Below are 22,195 nucleotides of genomic sequence, written 5' to 3'. Positions count from 1 at the left end.
TTCCAGGATGAAATCCAACCCCAGATGCACCTCTCAAACCACGGGAACACGGAGCAAAATCCCCTTTAGGAATTTTGGTGTGCAACCCCCAGTGCCAGGGGGACAGAGGGGACGCCAGGGCGGGCAGCAGGGAAAGGTTAACCCAGCCACGGGGGCGTGAGGGTGAAAATTAACAATTAACCCCCTGCTGTTAATGAGTGCATTCCCACCGGGAAGCACCCGGAGCTTGGGAATGTCACCCGGTTAAACAGGGATGGACTGAAGGGCACCGGGAGCTGGGCACGGACACGGCCTGGAGCAGAGAGAACCCCGCGGGCAGCACCCCCTGCCCTGCCCTGGCTGCTCTGGGGACCCCCGGGAGGCTGGGAACAGCCTCGGGAATGGGGACAGGAGCAGGAACAGCCTCGGGAACAGGGACAGGAGCAGGGACAGGAGCAGGAACAGCCTCGGGAATGGGGACAGGAGCAGGAACAGCCTCAAGAACAGGGACAGGAGCAGGAACAGCCTCGGGAATGGGGACAGGAGCAGGAACAGCCTCGGGAATGGGGACAGGAGCAGGAACAGCCTCAAGAACAGGGACAGGAGCAGGGACAGCCCCGGGAACAGGGACAGGAGCAGGGATAGGAGCAGGAACAGCCTCGGGAATGGGGACAGGAGTAGGAACAGCCCCAGGGACAGGGACAGGAGCAGGGACAGCCTCGGGAACCGGGACAGGAGCAGGGACAGGAGCAGGAACAGCCTCGGGAACAGCCTCGGGAATGGGGACAGGAGCAGGAACAGCCTCGGGAACAGGGACAGGAGCAGGGACAGGAGCAGGAACAGCCCCAGGAGCAGGGACAGGAGCAGGGACAGCCTCGGGAATGGGGACAGGAGCAGGGACAGCCTCGGGAACAGCCTCGGGAACAGGGACAGGAGTAGGAACAGCCTCGGGATCAGGGACAGCCTCAGGATCAGCCCCAGGAGCAGGAACAGCCCCGGGAACAAGGACAGGAGCAGGGACAGGAGCAGGAACAGCCTCGGGAACAGGGACAGGAGCAGGGAGAGCCCAGGGAACAGGGACAGGAGCAGGGACAGGAGCAGGAACAGCCTCGGGAACAGGGACAGGAGCAGGGACAGGAGCAGGGACAGCCTCGGGAACAGGGACAGGAGCAGGGACAGGAGCAGGAACAGCCTCGGGAACAGGGACAGGAGCAGGGAGAGCCCAGGGAACAGGGACAGGAGCAGGGACAGGAGCAGGGACAGCCTCGGGATCAGGGACAGCCTCAGGATCAGCCCCAGGAGCAGGAACAGCCCCGGGAACAAGGACAGGAGCAGGGACAGGAGCAGGAATAGCCCCGGGAACAGCCTCGGGCTCAGCCCTAGGGACATAGCCAGGCTCGGGATCAGCCCCAGGCCGGGCTCAGGCTGTGCCCAGCTCCGTTCCCAGCAGGGTTTCCCCCCTGTCCCCCCGCCCCGAGGGCGTTTTGGGGCACACCCAGGTTGGGCCCCACCTTCCCTGCCCCGGTTGCTGCCCCTGGATCGGGAATGGCGGGGCCGAGGCAGCCGCTCAGCAGGGACAGGGCTGGTTTCTGTGTCTCTCCTAAGTGGGTCACGGCCACCCCAGGCTGGCAGCCAGACACTGGGAAGCTGCTGGAAGCGGCTGGGAGAGGGTGAGGGGGCCGGGCAGAGCCACCAGGGCCGGGCTCAGCTCTCTGCTCTGTCATTTAATGTCCCCAAACCCCCCCGGATCCGCCCCAAATCCAGCCCCACTCCGGAGGAGCTGCCAGCTCAGAGCTGCCCCAGGGAAAATCTCCCAGCTTGGATCCCATTCCCAAGCCTTGCCCAGCCCTGGAGTTTGGTGCGTCCATCACGTCCCGAGGGGTGCCAGGGAGCTGCACAATGGGAGCAGGAAAGCAGGGAATAAACATCCCCCCCTCGCACCCTGCTGGGGCTTCCTGGGCTTTTGTGTGGGCTCCCACTGCGGCACTGTCTCCCTGCATTCCAGAGCCCTTCCCGGCCGCTCCGGGAGTAGCCAGCAGCTCCCAGCCACGCTCTGGGTCCCCAGGGAATGTCACGGATGGAAAAGCAGGAGCAGCTCAGGCACCACCGGCTCGTGGAGCCCAGGAGGTTTCTCGTGGCAAAGGGGTGACAGAGCAGGGAGAATCCAGCCCTGTCCCTTCCTGAGGAACACTCCTGGCTTTTCCCGGTAGCCGGAGGGGAATGAGCTCCCTGTGTGGGAGATTTTGGGCAGGCGCAGCCAGGCCCGCCACTCCCGGTGCTGCAGCTGGACGAGCATCCCTGGGCATCCCTGGGCATCCCTGTCCATCCCCGAGCATCCCAGAGGGTCCCTGAGTGTTCCTGTCCATCCTTGTGCATCCCTGGGCATCCCTGAGCATCCCTGGGCATCCTCCGGCATCCCTGAGCATCCCTGGGCATCCTCCTGCATCCCTGAGCATCCCTGTCCATCCCTGAGCATCCCTGGCCATCCATGTCCCTCCCTGGGCATCCCTGGGCATCCCTGAGCATCCCTGAGCATCCCTGTCCATCCCTGAGCATCCCTGGCCATCCATGTCCCTCCCTGGGCATCCCTGAGCATCCCTGGGCATCCCTGAGCATCTCTGAGCATCCCTGAGTGTTCCTGTCCATCCCTGTCCATCTCTGAGCATCCCTGAGTGCTCCTGTCCATCCCTGTCCATCCCTGTCCATCCCTGAGCGTCCCTGGGCATCCCTGAGTGCTCCTGTCCATCCCTGGGCATCCCTGGGCATCCTCCTGCATCCTTGTCCATCCCTGTCCATCCCTGTGCATCCCCGAGCATCCTCCCACTTCTCCATGGCAACGCTCCGGCATCCACCTGACATCCACACACACACACACAGAGCAGGGGAGGGACTGAGCTCCTCAGGGCCCAGCAAAGCCCAAACGAGCACAGGGACAGGAATTGGGATTGGTGATCCCTGTGGGCTCCCTGCAGCTCAGGATATTCCAGGAATCCAAGAGCTGCCCACGCTGCGGCTTTTTGGTGGCAGCCAGGGGCGGGTGGAGCTGCCCCTGCTCCACGAATTCTGCTGCTCCCTCCTTCCCTCTCTCAGCCAGCTCGAGCATCTCGGATCCCTGGACATGGAGGAGCCGGGAGAGGGGCAGGAGGTGCCCGGGCAAACAGGCTGGAGAATTATTCCCGCCCGGATTCCAGGATTCCATGATCCCAGGCTGTTTGCCAGCAGCTGTCCCCTCCCCAGCTCCCCCCGGCCCCGGGGAGGTCACGGCAATGTCACAGCGGGGGGGACGAGGAGCCACTCACGTTGCTGATCTGATCCTGAGTCTTTTTGATCCTCTGCAGCTCGGGGGTGTCGGCCACCACGCTGAAGCCTTTGCCCTTGTTCTTCTCGAACTCCTCCTTGTAGCGGATCTGGGGGCGCAGCAGGAAAACGGGATTGGAACGCCGGGAAAAGCGGGAGAGCGCAGAGCTGGGTGCAGCAGCAGCCCCTCGCTGCCAGGCACGGCCTCAGGCTCGCTCAGGTGCCCCCCCAGTGCAGCCAGGGATGCCAAAAGGGCTTTGCCAGCACCCAAACAACTTCCCCGAGCCCGCAGACCCCGGTTCCCTTCCGGCAGGAGTTGGGGTCACTCGGGTTTGAGTTCAGATTCCTCTGGGGCACCGGTCAGCAACCAATTCCTGCTGGTTTCTGACTGTGGTGTGACATCGGGAAGCAAAGGGTTAATGAGCCACGGCTTAATGAGCGCACGTGGGGCTCCGACCCCACCACGGCACAAACACGGCACAAACACGGGCTCGTTTTTGGGGCAGAAAGCTCCATTTTGAAGCAAGGAGAACAAATTTTCGCTCTCTGGGCTAAAGAATAATTTGAATTTCCCTGAGGGAGGAAGGAGAACCCAGGGGTTTGACCAGCGGGGGTGGGGAGCCAAAGGAGCTGTGACACAAAACTGGTGACAAAGAAGCGGTGGCACAAACCCGGTGACACCAGGACAGGGTCAGGAGGAGCTGGGTGAGCCACCAGCCCCAGTTTGCCCAGTGCCAGCCCGGCAGGGGCTGTGGTTTGCCCTCCATCCACGATGCTTTCCATGAAGGACACGCTTCCCTCTGGAGCGTGGGATGCTGTCCCCACGCTGCTCGGGACAGGGGACAGGGGAGAGGGCAGCACCACACAGAGCTGCTGAGCTGGGAGAATTCCAGGCTGGAAGGACAAGGAATCACCGAGCGAGGTGCCGATGCCACGGGCAGGCAGAGAAATCCCACATTTTCACCCTCCCAAATCCCACCCTGCTCCAGCTCCCTCGGTTTTTCGGGATACAGGAATTCAGCCCTAAAAAGCCACCATGATGATGATGATGATGAGGATAATGTATCAGTAATAAAATGGGCTCCACAATCCATTTTCCCAGGAAATCTGCGCCCCCCGTGCCGGGAAGCAGCGTGACACCGCGCTCATCCACGCGTTATCCAAAGGGAGCCGGAAAAACCCTTCCCACATCACGGCCCAGGCACATCAAACCCTCCCCGTGCTGCCACCAGCACCGAGGTGCCAGCTCCCAGAGGAGCTGGCACAGCAGGGACAGGAGCGGCAGCTGCCACCCACGCACGGGAGCCTCCGGCAGGAAGGGCCGTGCCCAAATTCCCGCTCGGAAAAGGAGCCACAGGACGGGAACCTGCAATTTCCCTGCCACCCATGGGCTCGGAAAAGCAGCCCGTGGGCACCGAGCTGTCACTTTGGGGATGCTTTTGGCCACACGGGACATCATTATCCTGCGGCTTCCCGTGAGCGGAACGGGAGACGCCTCCTCGGGGACACAAATAGAGGAGACAGAGAGGGACACGGAAGCGCTGCGGCTCAGCCCTGGCAGCCACCCTGTCCTGCCACCCTGTCCTGCCACCCTGTCCTGCCACCCTGTCCTGCCACCCTGCCCCTGCCACCCTGTCCTGCCACCCTGTCTTGTCACCCCATCCCTGCCATCCCATCCCTGCCACCCCGTCCCAGCCACCCCATCCCTGTCACCCCGTCCCTGCCACCCCGTCCCAGCCACCCCATCCCTGTCACCCCGTCCCAGCCACTCCGTCCCTGCCACCCTGCCCCTGCCACCCCATCCCTGCCACCCCATCCCTGTCACCCCATCCCTGTCACCCCATCCCTGCCACCCCATCCCTGCCACCCTCTTCCTGCCACCCCATCCCTACCACCCTGCCCCTGCCACCCTGCCCCTGCCACCCCGTCCCTGCCACCCTGTTCCTGTCACCCTGTCCCTGCAGGTGCCCAGCACCCCATCCCTGGCACCCTGTCCCTGAAGGTGCCCAGTGTCCCACCCCTGTCACCCCCTTCCTGAAGGTGGCCAGCACCTTGTCCCATTACTCTCATCCCGTCCCTGTGGGTGGCCAGCACCCTGTCCTGGTCACCCCATTCCTGTCACCCTGGTCCTGAAGGTGCCCAGCACCTTGTCCCATCCCTGTGGGTGTCCAGCACCCCGTCCCTGTCACCCCATCCCCGTCACCCACCCCTGTCACCTCACCCACCCCTGTCACCCATCCCCGTGCACCCCCAGCCACGGCTCCAGTGACCCCCCCGCTGTCCCAGTCCCACTGGGTGTTCCTGCTGGAGGCAACAGGGAATCGACCTCCTCGGGATCACGCCCAGGGACCCAGCAGAGCCCGGCTCCCGAGGAGTGGCCCGGGGACATCGCTGCCCTGGCCCGGGAACGACCCCCAGCAGCTCCAGGGGCTCCGGACACCGACGCAGGGAATTCCCTTTTCCCACCGAGGGGAGCCCCCTCCGGGCTGCTCCGCAGGGCCACGGCTCCAGCCGGGCCTGGGGTTGGTGTCAGCCCCCGGCTGAAGGGGGGAAGTGACCGTTCCCACAACCCTGACCTTACTCCAGGCGGGATTTTCCTACGGCATTCGCCGTCCCTGCCCGTCCCGGCGTGGTTTGCTGGGATGAGCTCCGTGGGTGGCACTGGAGGTGGCAATCGGAGCCTCCTGCCAGGCTGCTCCTTCTCCAGGAGCCTCTCCCTTGTCCCAGCCCGCGGCTCCAGTTCCTCCAGTCCATCCACAGGACTCCAGACCCCCCTGGCAGGTCTGGAATGACCAATTCCACGCCCAGGGCTCAGCTCGGGCTTGTCCATAAAGCAGAGCAGCTGGAGTGCTCCGAGAAACACAAATGTTTGGAGCTCTGACTCCCTTTGGAGGCAGAACAAAGGCAGAGAGGGGTTAAGATCCTAATCCTGGAGCGTGTTTGGGATCCATCCCGCCCCAAAAATCCCGAGAAGGTTTAGGTTGGATAACAGGGCAAAATCGGTCCCTGGAAGGGCTGTCAAGCATTGGGAGGGGCTGCCCAGGGCAGTGCTGGGGTCACCGTCCCTGGAAGTGTCCCCAAAACCACGTGGAGGTGGCACCTGGGGACGTGGGTTAATGGTGAACGCGGCAGCGCTGGACTCTGATCTCAGAGGGCTCCTCCAGCACTAAAAATTCCATGTTTTCCTGGGATCTGGCTCTGCTGAGAGGCTGCGCTGCAGCCGTGGTCTGAGCTTTGATGTCACAGCCCTGCTCACGTGTGCTCCCAGCTCGCTGTGCCGGAAAAAAACACATCCAGAGGCGATCCTGGCTGGAGCCAGCGCCTCCCAGCAGAGCTCAGGCTGTGGAAGCTGCCCTGGGAATCTGTTTAATTCCCTTTTTTCCTTGGAAAAGGGGCAGTAGGACAGCCTGGGGTGCTGCCAGCGAGGCCTGCTGGCTGTGCTGGCCAGAGGGAGGACAGCCCGGGATTTTCCGTGCTGCTCTCAGGTGTTTTGGGATCAGTGGTTTTTTTGGGATCAGTGGTTTTTTTGGGATCAGTGGTTTTTTTTCGGATCAGTGTTTTTTCAGGATCAGATCCCTCCCTGCTGTGCTGTGAAGGATGCTGTGACCTTCCTTCCCTTCCCGTTAGCCTGAGAGTGGCAGGAGCTGGGCAGCAGATTCCTTGGGAATGCATCCAGGAGGAGGAGGAGGAGGAGGGGGAGCCTCACCTGGGGCAGAGCCGGCGGGGCCGGGGCCACCGTGGGGTCACCAAAGCTCAGCTTTTGTCCCAGCTCTCCCCCCTGGGAGTGGCCCAGCAGATCCCAGGCTCAGGCTCAGAGCTGAGCCCAGCCCGAGGCTGGATTTGTGTCCGTGACAGGGACAAGGGGACACCGTGGCTTTTCCATGGCAACCACGGAGATGCCGCTGCTCCAGTGCTGGAGTCTCCCGGCCTTTCCTCAGCTGGAAAAGCCTGAGGCCGTTTCCTCTCATCCTGTTCATCTGGGGAAAAGCCTGACCCCCACCTGGCTCCTTCCAGGGAATTGTAGGGATTGGGAAGCTCCCTCCTGAGGCTCCTTTTCCCCAGGCTGAGCCCCTTTCCCAGCTCCTCCTGGTGCTCCAAGCCCCTTCCCAATGGCCATTCCTGCATTTCCAGCAGTTTTCCAGCAGAATTCCTGCTCCCATCCCTGCTCCCAGGGTTCTGGAGCAAAAGGAACGCCGGGATCACCCCAGGGGACAGTCCCTGGGAGCCCAGCCCTCGCCCTGAGCCAGCAGCAGGGACTTTGCTGAGCCAGGGCCACCTCCAGGGGACGAACCAGGACAAGCCTGGACAGCAGCCTCTTCCCACTAAAACCTGGAATCCTTCCCTGTGCCACTCCTTATCCCTCCATCTGTTCGTTCCCGCCTCCCAGGGCGCCCAAGCCCTGCGAGGTTTGAGGTTGGAGGGTGCACACCTGTCCAGGTGAGGATCCTGCCTTTCCCCACCTGGAATCCAGCTGGGAATCCAGCTGGGCCTGGGAGAGGCGGATTCCCACCTCTGGGAGGTGCCAGGGATGAAGGGAACAGCAAACACAGGTGGGACCTGAGAGGAGGGACCTGCACCCGAAAGCCCAAACCCGCATCTGCCTTCCTGGGGTGAGGGCTTGGGAAGCACCAGAGCTTGGGAGGGATTTGGGAAGCACCCAGAGAATCACGGAATTGTCAGGGCTGGAGATCCCCGTGCCCGACACGAATTCAGGAACCTCCCAAAAGTCAGACACGCAGAGAAACCCCAAAACAAACGGGACCCTCGGAGACAGGAACACAGCGGGAAATGTCCCTGGGTGGGTTTTTCCCGTGGGAATTCGGGAATTTGAGGGGCTCACCTGGCTCTGGAGCTCACTCTGCTGCTTTAGGCGCAGGTTCTCGGGCGTGTCTGCCACCATGGTGAAGGATTGCTTCGGGTAGTGTCTGCCGAGGGAAGGACACCATTAACACCACCACCACCATCCCCTGGCCCCACCTGCCCGGCTGCTCCGGAATTCCCAGCACGGAATCACGGAATGATGGAACCACTCAGGCTGGAAAAGCCCTCCAGGATCGTCCAGCCCAACCAGCACGGCCGTGTCACCCCAAACTGGTGTCCCCAGGGGGCCACATCCAAGCGTTCTCTGGAGGAGCCAGAGCTGGGGACGACACATCCACAGAGGGTTTGGGATGTGGGATTGCCCGGACAATGGGGTTTCTCCAACAATGGGATTTCTCCCCCGTGCCCGACACCTCCCCAGCCAACCCTTTTCTCCCTGGGCTCTCTCCCAGTGTCAGATTTATCCCAAAAGGGCACGAGCAGCGTTTTCCCCTGGGGGACAAAGCCATTCCAGGCCCGTGCAGGATTTCAGGACAGACCTTTCCACGTCCCCAGGGCCCCGTTATCCCAGGAGAAGCTGCTGGCTCTGCTCCCAGGCCCTCGGCTCTGCAGGGTCTGAGCTCACCGAGGTTTTGGCCACGGCAGCCTCACGCTGTGGTTCCCGGTGTGGCAGAATATCCCGATCCCAGCACAAACTGCGCCAGGATAATGGGAACAACACAGCAACAGGGTCAGGAATTTGGGGAGAGACTCAGGGGGAGTTCTGGGAGGAAGGAAATATCCAGTGCTCCAGCTGGAGGCTGCTTTCAGCCCTGCCCAAACTTCCCGGGGCCATTCCCAGCTCCAGGAGATGTGGAGCAGAGCAGGAGGCGAATCCCTGGATAACAGGGAGGGTTCAGTGGGCAAACCCCCAGCTGGGCCTGCCCTGACCCCAAAGGGCTGCTGGATTTGGGGTCTCTCAGCTGCCAAGAAGTGGAGAAGCCGGTCCCAACTAAGGAGCTTCACCCCCAGGCCCTGCTCCCACCGGATCCGATCCCCCAGCTGGAGCGAGAGGAGCATTTCCAGCCCGGCTGCCACGGAGGCAGAGCCCTCCACGCCCCACAATTCCCAGGAAAAGCCTCGGGAGGAAACCTGAGCCAGAGCAGATGGTGGCTGTGGGCTGGCACTGACACCCAGCACGGCCCGAGCAGCTCCGGGGCTGCGGCGCAGATGGGAGAGGGGCACGGAGGGGAAACATCTTTGGGAAAGGGGCACAGAGGGAAAAACACCTTTGGGAAAGGGGCATGGAGGGGAAACACCTTTGGGAAAGGGGCAGAGAGGGAAAAACATCTTTGGGAAAGGGGCACGGAGGGGAAAACATCTTTGGGAAAGGGGCACGGAGGGGAAACGCATTTGGGAAAGGGGCAAGGAGGGGAAAAGGCCTTTGGGAAAGGGGCAAGGAGGGGAAAACATCTTTGGGAAAGGGGCAAGGAGGGGAAACATCTTTGGGAAAGGGGCAGAGAGGGAAAAACACCTTTGGGAAAGGGGCAAGGAGGGGAAAACATCTTTGGGAAAGGGACACGGAGGGAAAAACATCTTTGGGAAAGGGACAAGGAGGGGAAAACATCTTTGGGAAAGGGTCCTGGGTTCCTCTGTCGCAGCCTTAAAGCAGAATTCCCAAACTGGGATTGCTCCAGAATCCCCCAAACCGACTGCAGGGGAGTAAATCCCCGGTGCAGGGGGCACAGGGACAGCGCTGCTCCCATCCTGACCACGGTGACCACGCCTGGTGCTGCTCCACCCCCAAATCCATGCAAAAACTGGGATAACTTCCCTGGCAAAGCCATCCCAGTGTCCCCTCCTTAGAGGTGACCTGGGCTGAGCCCCATGAGGACAGAACTGCGGAGGACGGCGAGGTCCCCTTGGTTTTTTGGGGATCCGAGGGCTCCCCCCCACAACGCTGATCCCTGTTCCAGGGCTGTCATTCCAACTGTGCTGCTCCAGCTCCCACATTTCCCTCACAGAGTCATGGAACGGGTTGGGAAGGACCTTAAATCCCACCCAGTGCCACCCCCTGCCACGGCAGGGACACCTCCCACTGTCCCAGGTTGTTCCCACTGTCCCATCCCATTGTCCCACTGTCCCATCCCCACCATCCCAGCTGCTCTGGGAGCTGGGAGTCACCCCCAGGGCTCCAGAGGGATGGGAAATGCTCTGGAGCAGCCCCAACCAGGCCCCCACTGGGCTGCAGCCCTAAACAAACCCAAACCCAGCCGGCAGCGGGGTTGGGAAGGACGAGAGTCGGTTTTACCCAAACACCAGAGCACCGACTGCTCGGAGGATTGGAATAATCCCCGTTTGGATTCATCTGATTAGAGGGGAGATAACACCAGGTGCCAGCTCCTTCCCAGCACCTCCAGTGTGCCAAGGATTCCCGCTGGGATGCAGTGCCGAGGCAGGGGTTGCCCCCAGCCTGTGGCTGCTGCACAGAAATTCCTGCAGTAAAACCCCAATCGTGGTAAAATCTGATTGTCTGGGAGGCTCCCGAGCTCGCCAGGAGGATCAGGACACTGCAGGGGGCAAGATGGAGCAGCCTCGGGTCATTCCAGGGGAGGTTTAGGGTGGGATTTCAGGGAAAATTCACTCACTGGAAGGGCGGGCAGGCACTGGGATGGGGAAGGGGTGGAATAAATCGCTGGAGGTGTCCAAAACCACGTGGGACACCCGCATTTGGTGGTGACAGAGCACTGCTGGGAGAATGGTTGGACTCTGCCCTCCGAGGGCTTTTCCAATGCTGGTGATTCCGGAATTCCAGAGGATCCAACACCAGCAGCATTTTGTGTTCTCCCAGGTGCCACAAGGAGCTCCTGGCAGAGCCGGGGTTTAATTAATCAATTAATCCACTAAGAGCAGCCCCTGGGCTCTGGGGGCTGGCCCTGAGCTCGTCTCCTGCCCGAATTCCAGCTCCTGGAGCCCTTCCTGGAATCCTGGAGCCCTTCCCTGAGCTCCTGGGGAGGCAGAGCCTGGCTCGGAGCAAGGTCAGAGGAAACGAAGCCACTTCGGGAGCCCCAGCAGCTCCACCCCTGAGCGAGCTGGGCTGGGGAAGGTGGCCCTGGCTGGGCCTTGGGGTCCCTTCCAACCCAAACCATCCCGGGATTCTGGGAGATCCCAGATCACGAATTCCCCCTGGGAAGGCACAGAGCCTTCCCAGCCCCGTGAGGCGATTCCCATCACCTCTGCCCGGGGTTTCTACAGACCCAGAAGGTTTTCCCAGTGCTTTTTACCGACATTCCCGATGTGAACATTCCCCAGGAAAAGCGGGACACGGCTCAGGAAGGGCAAAGGCTCCTCTGGAGCAGCTCAGCCACAGCCCGGAGCTCCCGGAGCATCCCCGGCGCTGCCAGCCGGGATCGTCCCATTGCCATGGCAACCGCATCCCTGCCCCGGGCATGCTGATAACGCTCGGGAGGAGATCAGGCCCCAGCAGCCACCTCTGGATGCGAGAGGAGGGAAGCCATGGCGAGGGCTGGGAAGCACGGGATTCCATCCCTGTGGAGCTCAGGGAAGCTGGAAAACCGCGGGAGGAGGAGGAGGGAAAAATAAAAATAACCTGGAAAACAACAAGCAGCCCGGCTGGAATGAACACAACGCTGTGTCCCGGCCTGGGAGAGCAGGAGACAGCCAGGGATGAAGCTGGAATTAGGTTTCCTTTGGATTTTGAGGAAATCTCCCAAGGATTTGAGGCAGCTTTTGCTCAGCCCTGAGTGAACACACAGGAGGGATCCGTGTGCGCCGGGCATGGGATGAACGGCACGGATTCGGGATCCTCCCCCGGGATCGGGCACCGCTTTTCCCCCAGCTCCTCGAGGAAGAGGCGTTTCAGCCCTCAGGGAATTCGGAATTCGGGATCGGGCACCGCTTTTCCCCCCAGCTCCATGGGGAAGATGCGTTTCAGCCCTCAGGGAATTCGGGATCGGGCACCGCTTTTCCCCCCAGTTCCATGGGGAAGAGGCGTTTCAGCCCTCAGGGAATTCGGAATTCGGGATCGGGCACCGCTTTTCCCCCAGCTCCATGGGGAAGAGGCGTTTCAGCCCTCAGGGAATTCGGAATTCGGGATCGGGCACCGCTTTTCCCCCAGCTCCTCGGGAAGAGGCGTTTCAATCCTCAGGGAATTCGGAATTCGGGATCGGGCACCGCTTTTCCCCCCAGCTCCATGGGGAAGAGGCGTTTCAGCCCTCAGGGAATTCGGGATCGGGCACCGCTTTTCCCCCCAGCTCCATGGGGAAGAGGCGTTTCAGCCCTCAGGGAATTCGGAATTCGGGATCGGGCACCGCTTTTCCCCCAGCTCCATGGGGAAGAGGCGTTTCAGCCCTCAGGGAATTCGGAATTCGGGATCGGGCACCGCTTTTCCCCCCAGCTCCTCGGGGAAGAGGCGTTTCAATCCTCAGGGAATTCCGAATTCGGGATCCTCCCCCGGGATCAGGCACCGCTGCTCCCTCCCAGCTCCCGGGGGCTGCTCCCTGGGGAAGAGGCGTTTCAGTCCTTAGGGAATTTCAGGCCGGAGGAGGGGGGGTTCCCGCTGCCCCAGCCCCACACAGGGAGGGGAAAACCCCACCTCCCCCGCATGGGAATCAGCACCGGAGCCGCCAGCGATAAATTAAACCTTAATGAGGAGGCGGGGAGGGAATTGATTGCCCTGGGAGGCAGCGGCTGCGTGGGAACGGGGCGAGGACGGGCTCAGCCCCCCTCGTGTGAGGGTCTCGGGGGGGAGCAGACCTCGTTTTCCCTCTCCCACAGCCAAAACCGCGGCTGGAGCAGAGCTGGAGGTCCCCCAGAGCCCCCCAGCAGAAATCGGTTCGGGCAGGGGAAGCAGAGGGGGAGGGAGGTTTTTACTCCACCTGCCCCAAGCAGCGCGAGCCAAACCCACCCCAAAAGCAGCACAGAGAGTCCCGGGCTGCAGGGAGCGGTGCCAAAGGCTTCCCGAAGGGGAATGAGCAGGAATTCTGTGCCCACGGAGCTCAGAGGCCGTGCAGGGAGAGGCTTTTTGCCCACCCCACCCCCCCCCCCGAAACACACCCGCCCCTCGCTGCCTGTCCTGCAGGAAATCCCTGATTTATCCCAACAGGGAACAAAGCCATGCCAGGGGAAGATGGAATCCCAAAAGCCCTCAGGAAAAGTCCCCAGGCTCCAGGCACGCGAGGATAAACGGGGGGAGGAAAAGCTGCCTCGATCCGCCCCTCTCCCGACACACGGCGAGGAAATCATTAATCCCACGCAGCCCCGGCGCTGACATCCGTGTAAAGTCTGCTGCTGAGGAACAGCTCTCCAGGCAAAACTTCCCGGAATAACCGGGATTCGGGGAATCAAACAGCTCCTGGGGGCTGCCCGAGGTGCCCCCAGCTCCTGGGTGAGGGCGCAGCAGGATCCCGTTCCGGCAGGAGCGCCGGGGTGTTTTCCCTGCCGGAGGGGGAAGCGGGACGGGATCCAGGTTTCGGTGGGTGTTGGGAAGGTTGGGTTTGGTGCTGCTGCGGTGCTCAGGGTGGGTGTGTGGAGCTCCAGCATCCCACGGCTGCTCCAGCAGCAGCCAGGCACGGATTATCCCAAGGATTGATGGGAAGGAGCTTGGAGAGCTTGGAACAGAGCCAACAGAGAGACGGGGGGGGATTGGCTTGGGACACTCGGGGTCTGTCCTCACTGCTGGCATCCCTCCAGCCATGGATCCATCCTTCCATCCATCATTTATCCATCCATTCCTTTATCCATCCATGGATCCATGAATCCATCCCTTTATCCCTTCATCCATGGATCCATGAATCCATCCCTCCATCCCTTTATCCCTTCATCCATGGATCCATGAATCCATCCCTCCATCCCTTCATCCACCCATGAATCCATCCCTGGATCCATCCATCCATCCCTCCATCCCTAGATCCATCCATCCCTTCATCCATCCATGAATCCACCCCTCCATCCCTCCATCCATGGATCCATGAATCCATCCCTCCATCCCTTTATCCCTTCATCCATGGACCCATGAATCCATCCCTAGATCCATCCATCCCTTCATCCATCCATGGATCCACAACTCCATCCCTCCATCCCTGCCATCCATGGATCCATCCCTCCCTCCATCCCTCCCCTCCCCGATTGGAGCCCGGATCCCTGCCGGAATCGCTGCCCCACTGAGCCCAGGGCCCCACAGGGATGGAGGAGCGAAGGCTCCGTGTTCTCCCTGCTGGGAACGGGGCAGGAAAACCCCTCCTTGAGCTGCAGCTCCACAGGATCCCGGGCGGGAGAGGAAAAGGGAGGAAAAGCCACCTCTGGATCCAGCTGGAAAAGGGGAAACCGAGGGGACACTCATTGGGGCTGCAGCTTCCTCACGGGGGGACACGGAGAGGCAGCTCCGGGACCGGGACAGGGACAGGACACGGGAAGGGTGGGAGCTGGGACAGGGAGGTTCAGGCTGGATTTTGGGGGAGGTTCTTCCCCCAGAGGGTGTCGAGCACTGATGGGGCTCCCCAGGGAGGCTCTCCAGACTGAGGTGAATCTCCCAGGACTCACACCTCCATCCCAGTCCTGCCCTAAAAGCAGCGTTTCCCCCAAAAACCTCCCGTCCCAAGCAGCAGCACTTGAGCTTGAGCAGCACTTCCACTTTCCCAAGCTGGAAATGAGGATAAACTCTCCTGGAATTCTCCTACGGTCACGGCCCCGAGGCTGCCAGAGCTCTGGGAGCGTTGGGACAACGCCCTCAGAGACGGGGTGGGATTTTGGGGTGTCTGTGCCTCACGATCCTTGGGGGTCCCTTCCAGCCCAGGATATTCCACGATTCCACACAGAACAGCGCAGGGACCCCGTGCTCAGCGCCAGCCCCCAAACCCCTCGCTGGCAGCGGGAAAAGGCCCCTTGAGCCCTCCAAATCCCACAAAACCCCGGCTCCTGCTCCCAGCAGAGGAGCCCCCGGAGGCTGCGGCGGCCCAGACGAGGCGGCTTTGGCGGCGCTGCTAAATCAGGTCAGCAGAGTCTCCTCCGGCCAGAGATCCCGTCTGGCTCCCGCATTAGGAGCTGAGCACGGCAATTCCGGGGCGGATGAGAGCTCATCCGGCTCCGTGCTCCCGCGGGAGAAGGATCCGGCTGCTCTGCGGATCCTCCCGGCGGCCCCACGGAGAAAATGCTCGTTTGGGGGGGCTGCCGGTGATTCCTGCACCTCCCCAGGCAGGGATCAGGGAGGGAATTTGCATAGGGAGGTCGGGAAGCAAATCCAGACTATCCACAGTAGCACCGTGGCTCGGTTTCCATGGGATCCATAATTCCCACCTTCCCAGCCCCGCAGCAGGAGAGGGGCTTGGAGCGATGCCACTCCCAGATGGAGGTGAAATCTCCCAGCACTCGCAGCCCATCCCATCCCATCCCATCCCATCCCATCCCATCCCATCCCATCCCATCCCAATCCCATCCCAATCCCATCCCAATCCTGCCCTAAAAGCAGCATTTCCCCCCAAATCCTCCCATCCCAAGTGGCAGCACTTGAGCTGCTGCCTTTGGGGCTTTTCCCGAGCTGGAAACGAGGATAAATTCTGGAACACCGGCAAAAACTCCTGTGAAGGCAGCCTGGCATCGCCCAGCCGCTCTCCAGAGACAACTGATGGGATCTGGGAGCTCCAGGACCAGACCTTGCATCTCCAGCACCACCCAACCCCGAGTCCCATCCCCCAGGAAGGCCAAAAAATCCCGGGGGATGATGTGAGAGCCGCCAGTGTTTGGGGAAAAACCTCTGGAGCTCCAAGTGTTGCTTACATTGAGGCTTTAAAGAGCTTGATCCATCAAGGAGCAGCCCTGAGTGCTGACATCCCCTGTCCCTGCAGCTCGCAGGGGTGGCAGCCACATCCCAGCAGCTGGATCAGGGATTTGGGAAAGATCCGGGAAAGACTCGGGAGAGGAGAGTTAAACAAAGGAAGCAATTGGCTGTGCCTGCCAGGAGGCTCCGAGGTCACATCCTGCTTTTCAAAGAGCTGCTGGAGCTCGGGACCAGCTTAAAAAATAAACTGTGCCTTTGTCAGCAGCCAGAGCAGCCCCGATCCGCAGACATCCCACCGGGAACGGGGGCAGGCTGCAGGGAAGGGCTTGGATCCTCCCAGCGTTTTCCAGGGAAAAGCTGCCAAAATGTGCAGCTCCCAGCCTGCCCCAGAGCGGCTCTGGGGAGCCCAGCTCCCAGCTCAGCACGAGTTTGTAGGATGGGAGTCCTCCAGGATTTGTCCCAGTGCCAGAGGGGGCAGGAGAGGCCAATCCCATGGCCAGGGATGTTTTGGGGGAGAGCAGTGGGAACGGGGCTTTGCTTTCTGTGGGTGCAGCAGGAACCGTCCCATCCCATCATTTTCCATCTTATCCGATCCCCTCCCATCCTTTCTTATCCCATCCTTTCTTATCCCATCCCATCCCATCCCATCCCATCCCATCCCATCCCATCCCATCCCATCCCATCCCATCCCATCCCATCCCATCCCATCCCATCCCATCCCATCCCATCCATCCTTTCTTATCTCATCCCTTTCATCCTATCCCATCATTTTCCTTCTTATCCCATCCCCATCCCAATCCCAACCCCAAAGGCTCCCAGCAGCTTCCCAAGGGACAGCCAGCCCATTTCCACACCCTGCTCCAATCCATACTGGGAATATCTCAAGGGAACGCAGGAGGAAGTGGGTGCCAAGCTGGGAAGTCAGAACTGACCCCTGGGAAGGGCTGTGACCCCAAAAACAGAGCAGGGCTGGTGCTGACCCCGCTGCTGGGAGCAGAACGGGCAGGGCAGCACAGCCGGGATCTTCCACAGGGTTTTCCTGGCCCCAGGCACGGATAAATTTGGGAAAAATCAACATCCACGTGCAGGTCAGGGCTGGGCAGCCCCCGCCACCCTCCCGGCTCCGAGCTCAGCCCAGGGCAGAGGGAACCTCCTCAGTTCCACACATCCCCTCCTCATGCCAGGAACAGCTGGGAAGCGTCCTCCAGATGTGCCGAGAACATCTGGAGCCGCTGGGAAGGAGCAGCACCGAGCGGGGTGAGCCCCGGAGGGAGAGGAGCGATTCCCGCAGGGATCACGGCTGGATTTCCCCTTTCCCACCTCGCCCACAAACTGGTGCTGCTCACTGGGGAGTTACTGGTTGGAGCTCCTCTCCCAGTGCTGGGAGAAGCTGGGCACGGAGAGGTGACAGCTCCAGAGGGAAGGTGACAGCCAGGAGTGGGGTGGAGGGAGGGCAGCCCTAAGGAAAGGTTTGGGATTTCCAGGAGCGCCGGTGCCAGCTGTGACAGGTCCGTGGCACCGCCAGCGCCCCGAGCAAGCCCTTCCCAAGCCCTCCAGAAAATGAGGATTCTCCAACAATTCCAGCTGTTAAATCCCAGCTTTCCCCTCTCCTCTTCCTCAGCAAACCCTTCCCCGAGCACAGCAGAGCTGCAGGATGGCCCCATATCCCAAAATCCATCAATTCCACGGCTCCTTTTCCCACAGGACACGAAGCACAGCCTGCTCCGAGCCCCACAGCCCAGGGGCAGCTCCTCTGATCCCGGAACACAAATAAAACCCGGGATAAACACCTGGACATCATCCCAGCAGCAGAGCTGCTCCTCTTCCCCTTCCTGCCCCCCACTTCCCAGGCTGCAGGATCACCCCATGGATGTGGGGGGCTGCTCCCAGATGGAGCAGGGAGGGTGTCAGGAGCGATCCCTGCTCCCCCTGAGAGCCGCTCACCGATTTTTTTTCCAAGCAAGGAGTTGCCCTGGGGGTCCTGGATCACGGGAAGGCAGGATTTTAACAGCCAGCGAGGGTTTTTTGGGGGGTCATCAGCAGGATTGAAGGGTTTGACAGCGCCAGGTAAGCCCTGACTCAGCGGGGAGGAATCCCAGCCCCAAATCCGCATCCCCCGGGATATTTTGGGGCCGTGCTGGGCATGGTTCCCCTCCTAGCCCCAAATCCACATCCCCCGGGGTATTTTGGGGCCATGTGGGGCATGGTTCCCCTCCCAGCCCCAAATCCACATCCCCCGGGATATTTTGGGGCCGTGTCGGGCATGGTTCCCCTCCTAGCCCCAAATCCACATCCCCCAGGACATTTTGGGGCCGTGACGGGCATGGTTCCTCTCCCAGCCCCAAATCCACATCCCCTGGGACATTTTGGGGCCATGTGGGGCATGGTTCCCCTCCCAGCCCCAAATCCACATCCCCCGGGATATTTTGGGGCTGTGACGGGCATGGTTCCTCTCCCAGCCCCAAATCCACATCCCCTGGGACATTTTGGGGCCATGTGGGGCATGGTTCCCCTCCCAGCCCCAAATCCACATCCCCCGGGATATTTTGGGGCCGTGCTGGGCATGGTTCCTCTCCCAGCCCCAAATCCACATCCCCTGGGACATTTTGGGGCCATGTGGGGCATGGTTCCCCTCCCAGCCCCAAATCCACATCCCCCGGGATATTTTGGGGCCGTGCTGGGCATGGTTCCTCTCCCAGCCCCAAATCCGCATCCCCTGGGACATTTTGGGGCCATGTGGGGCATGATTCCCCTCCCAGCCCCAAATCCACATCCCCCAGGACATTTTGGGGCCGTGACGGGCATGGTTGCCCTCCCAGCCCCAAATCCACATCCCTCGGGATATTTTGGGGCCGTGTCGGGCATGGTTGCCCTCCCAGCCCCAAATCCACATCCCCTGGGACATTTTGGGGCCGTGTGGGGCATGGTTCCCCTCCCAGCCCCAAATCCACATCCCCCGGGACGTTTTGGGGCCATGTGGGGCATGGTTCCCCTCCCAGCCCCAAATCCACATCCCCCGGGATATTTTGGGGCCGTGTCGGGCATGGTTCCCTTCCCAGCCCCAAATCCACATCCCCCGGGATATTTTGGGGCCGTGTGGGGCATGGTTCCCTTCCCAGCCCCAAATCCACATCCCCTGGGACATTTTGGGGCTGTGACGGGCATGGTTCCTCTCCCAGCCCCAAATCCACATCCCCTGGGACATTTTGGGGCTGTGACGGGCATAGTTGCCCTCCCAGCCCCAAATCCACATCCCCCGGGATATTTTGGGGCCATGTGGGGCATGGTTCCCCTCCCAGCCCCAAATCCACAACCCCCGGGACGTTTTGGGGCCGTGCTGGGCGTGGTTTCCCTGCCGGGGAAGCAGCTCCACGAGGGAAAGCTGAAGTCAGGGCAGATGGAGAGCCGGGACCTGCTGACACTCCCCCACCCCCCCGGAGGTATTTTTGGCAGCCTTTTAGTCCCTTTTTGAGGGGAAAAAAGGCAGTTTAGCGAGGGGGATGTGGAGATGGAGCAGCAGCACGATTTCCTCGGGTTTTGGGGATGGTGGCTCCAGGATTGTGGGGCTGAGCAGGGGGTTTGGATGGGCAGCACATCCCAACAAAGGAGGATGTGTCAGCCCAGGCTGCCTCTGCTCGGAGCAGGAACTGCTTCAACTTCCTGCCAGCTCCTCTGATCCAGCAGGGAAACAACCCCGATCCCAGAACCAGATCCCTCTGATCCAGCGGGGAAAGAACCCCAATTCCAAACCCAGGAACAGCAGATCCCTCTGGTCCTAAAGGGAAACAACCCCGATCCCAGAACTAGATCCCTCTGATCCAGCAGGGAAAGAACCCCAATCCCAACCCCAGGAACAACAGATCCCTCCCATCCTAAAGGGAAACAACCCCAATCCCAAACCCAGGAACAGCAGCAAATCCCTCTGATCCTCAAGGGAAACAACCCCAACCCCAGGAACAGCAGATCGCTCCCATCCTAAAGGGAAACAACCCCAATCCCAAACCCAGGAACAACAGTGAATCCCTCTGATCCAGCAGGGAAAGAACCCCAATCCCAAATCCAGGAACGGCAGCAAATCCCTCTGATCCTAAAGGGAAACAACCCCAATCCCAAACCCAGGAACAACAGATCCCTCTGATCCTAAAGGGAAAGAACCCTGATCCCAAACCCAGGAACAACAGATCCCTCTGATCCTAAAGGGAAACAACCCCAAACCCAAACCCAGGAACAACAGATCCTTCTGATCCAGCAGGGAAACAACCCCAATCCCAGAACCAGATCCCTTTGATTCAGCAGGGAAAGAACCCCAATCCCAAACCCAGGAACAACAGATCCCTCTGATCCTAAAGGGAAACAACCTCGATCCCAAACACAGGAACAACAGATCCCTCCCATCCTAAAGGGAAACAACCCTGATCCCAAACCCAGGAACAGGAGCGAATCCCTCTGATCCAGCAGGGAAAGAACCCCAGTCCCAAACCCAGGAACAGCAGCAAATCCCTCTGATCCAGCAGGGAAACAACCCCAATCCCAAACCCAGGAACAACAGATCCCTCTGATCCTAAAGGGAAACAACCCCGATCCCAAACCCAGGAACAGCAGATCCCTCTGATCCTAAAGGGAAACAACCTCGATCCCAAACACAGGAACAACAGATCCCTCCCATCCTAAAGGGAAACAACCCTGATCCCAAACCCAGGAACAGGAGCGAATCCCTCTGATCCTAAAGGGAAAGAACCCCAGTCCCAAACCCAGGAACAACAGATCCTTCTGATCCAGCAGGGAAACAACCCCAACCCCAGGAACAGCAGATCCCTCTGATCCAGCAGGGAAACAACCCCAATCCCAAACCCAGGAACAACAGATCCCTCTGATCCTAAAGGGAAACAACCCCGATCCCAAACCCAGGAACAGCAGATCCCTCTGATCCTAAAGGGAAACAACCTCGATCCCAAACACAGGAACAACAGATCCCTCCCATCCTAAAGGGAAACAACCCTGATCCCAAACCCAGGAACAGCAGCGAATCCCTCTGATCCAGCAGGGAAAGAACCCCAGTCCCAAACCCAGGAACAGCAGATCCTTCTGATCCAGCAGGGAAACAACCCCAACCCCAGGAACAGCAGATCCCTCTGATCCAGCAGGGAAACAACCCCAATCCCAAACCCAGGAACAGCAGATCCCTCTGATCCAGCAGGGAAACAACCCCAATCCCAGAACCAGATCCCTTTGATCCAGCAGGGAAAGAACCCCAATCCCAAATCCAGGAACGGCAGCAAATCCCTCTGATCCTAAAGGGAAACAACCCCAATCCCAAACCCAGGAACAACAGATCCCTCCCATCCTAAAGGGAAAGAACCTTGATCCCAAACCCAGGAACAGCAGCGAATCCCTCTGATCCAGCAGGGAAAGAACCGCAGGCCCAAACCCAGGAACAACAGATCCCTCTGATCCTAAAGGGAAACAACCCCAACCCCAGGAACAGCAGATCCCTCTGATCCTAGAGGGAAACAACCCCAATCCCAACCCCAGGAACAGCAGATCCCTCTGATCCTAAAGGGAAACAACCCCAATCCCAAACCCAGGAACAGCAGATCCCTCTGATCCATGCCCTGGGATGTACCCACAGCCAGAGCAGGGCTCTGGCCAGGGATCCATCTAGCAGGGAGCCGTCTGTTCCCCAGCAGGAATCCAGGCAAACCCACGGAATGAATTCCTGCCCTTGGGTCCAAGGACCAGGAGTGGCCGGAGCAGACGATCCCAGTGGCCGAGGGAGGCGGAGAAGGAGCCCCTTGCCCAGGATCCTGCTCCTCCTCCCCATCCCAACACGGCTGCCCTCAGCATTCCAGGCAGCACCACTGCCCAGGGATGGCTCTGAACACTTCCCAGATGGAATATTCAGCTTTGAACTCTCATCCAGGATTTTCCAGGAGGGATTTGTGCTGCACACGGAGCCGGGGGGGATCTCCCTGGGTCCCTCAGCTCCAGCACAGCAAATTAAACATCAAAACCTCTACAAAATGGATTTTTGGGAGCAGCTGGGCCCTGGAACACGAGTTTTGCCTGCTCCTTGTATCCAGGTTTTCCCGACTTTTCATTCAGAGAAGCTTGAGAATTCCCTGGATTCTTCCACTTTTGGTTCAAAGCGCTCGGGCCAAGAGTCCAGCCCAGCCCTGAATGTCACTTCCAGGGAGCCACCAGTCCCTCCCAGTGCCCAGCTGGAGCCAAGGAGGGCACAGCGAGAGGGGTGGGCACCGTCCCATCCGCCACCAAGCAATTCCCACACGCCGGCACCGGGAACCCAAAGGCTTCTCCCGGATTTAT

At 60.5% G+C, this 22,195-nt stretch overlaps 1 protein-coding gene across 1 annotated transcript in view; it reads right to left on the bottom strand.

Annotated features, from left to right (window-relative positions):
* Positions 1-22,195, bottom strand: part of LASP1 (LIM and SH3 protein 1) — a 37,391-nt gene that overhangs the window by 4,766 nt on the left and 10,430 nt on the right. The window contains exons 3-4 of the mRNA XM_068996696.1: positions 8,117-8,201; positions 3,279-3,386 (exon numbers count right to left, since the gene is read on the bottom strand). Of these exons, the coding sequence (XP_068852797.1) occupies positions 3,279-3,386; positions 8,117-8,201 (193 nt within the window). The remainder of the gene's footprint in view (positions 1-3,278; positions 3,387-8,116; positions 8,202-22,195) is intronic.

This window comes from Aphelocoma coerulescens, chromosome 27 (assembly GCF_041296385.1).
Source record: "Aphelocoma coerulescens isolate FSJ_1873_10779 chromosome 27, UR_Acoe_1.0, whole genome shotgun sequence".
Taxonomy (NCBI): Eukaryota; Metazoa; Chordata; class Aves; order Passeriformes; family Corvidae; genus Aphelocoma; species Aphelocoma coerulescens.
This window is presented reverse-complemented; position numbering and strand designations above follow the sequence as displayed.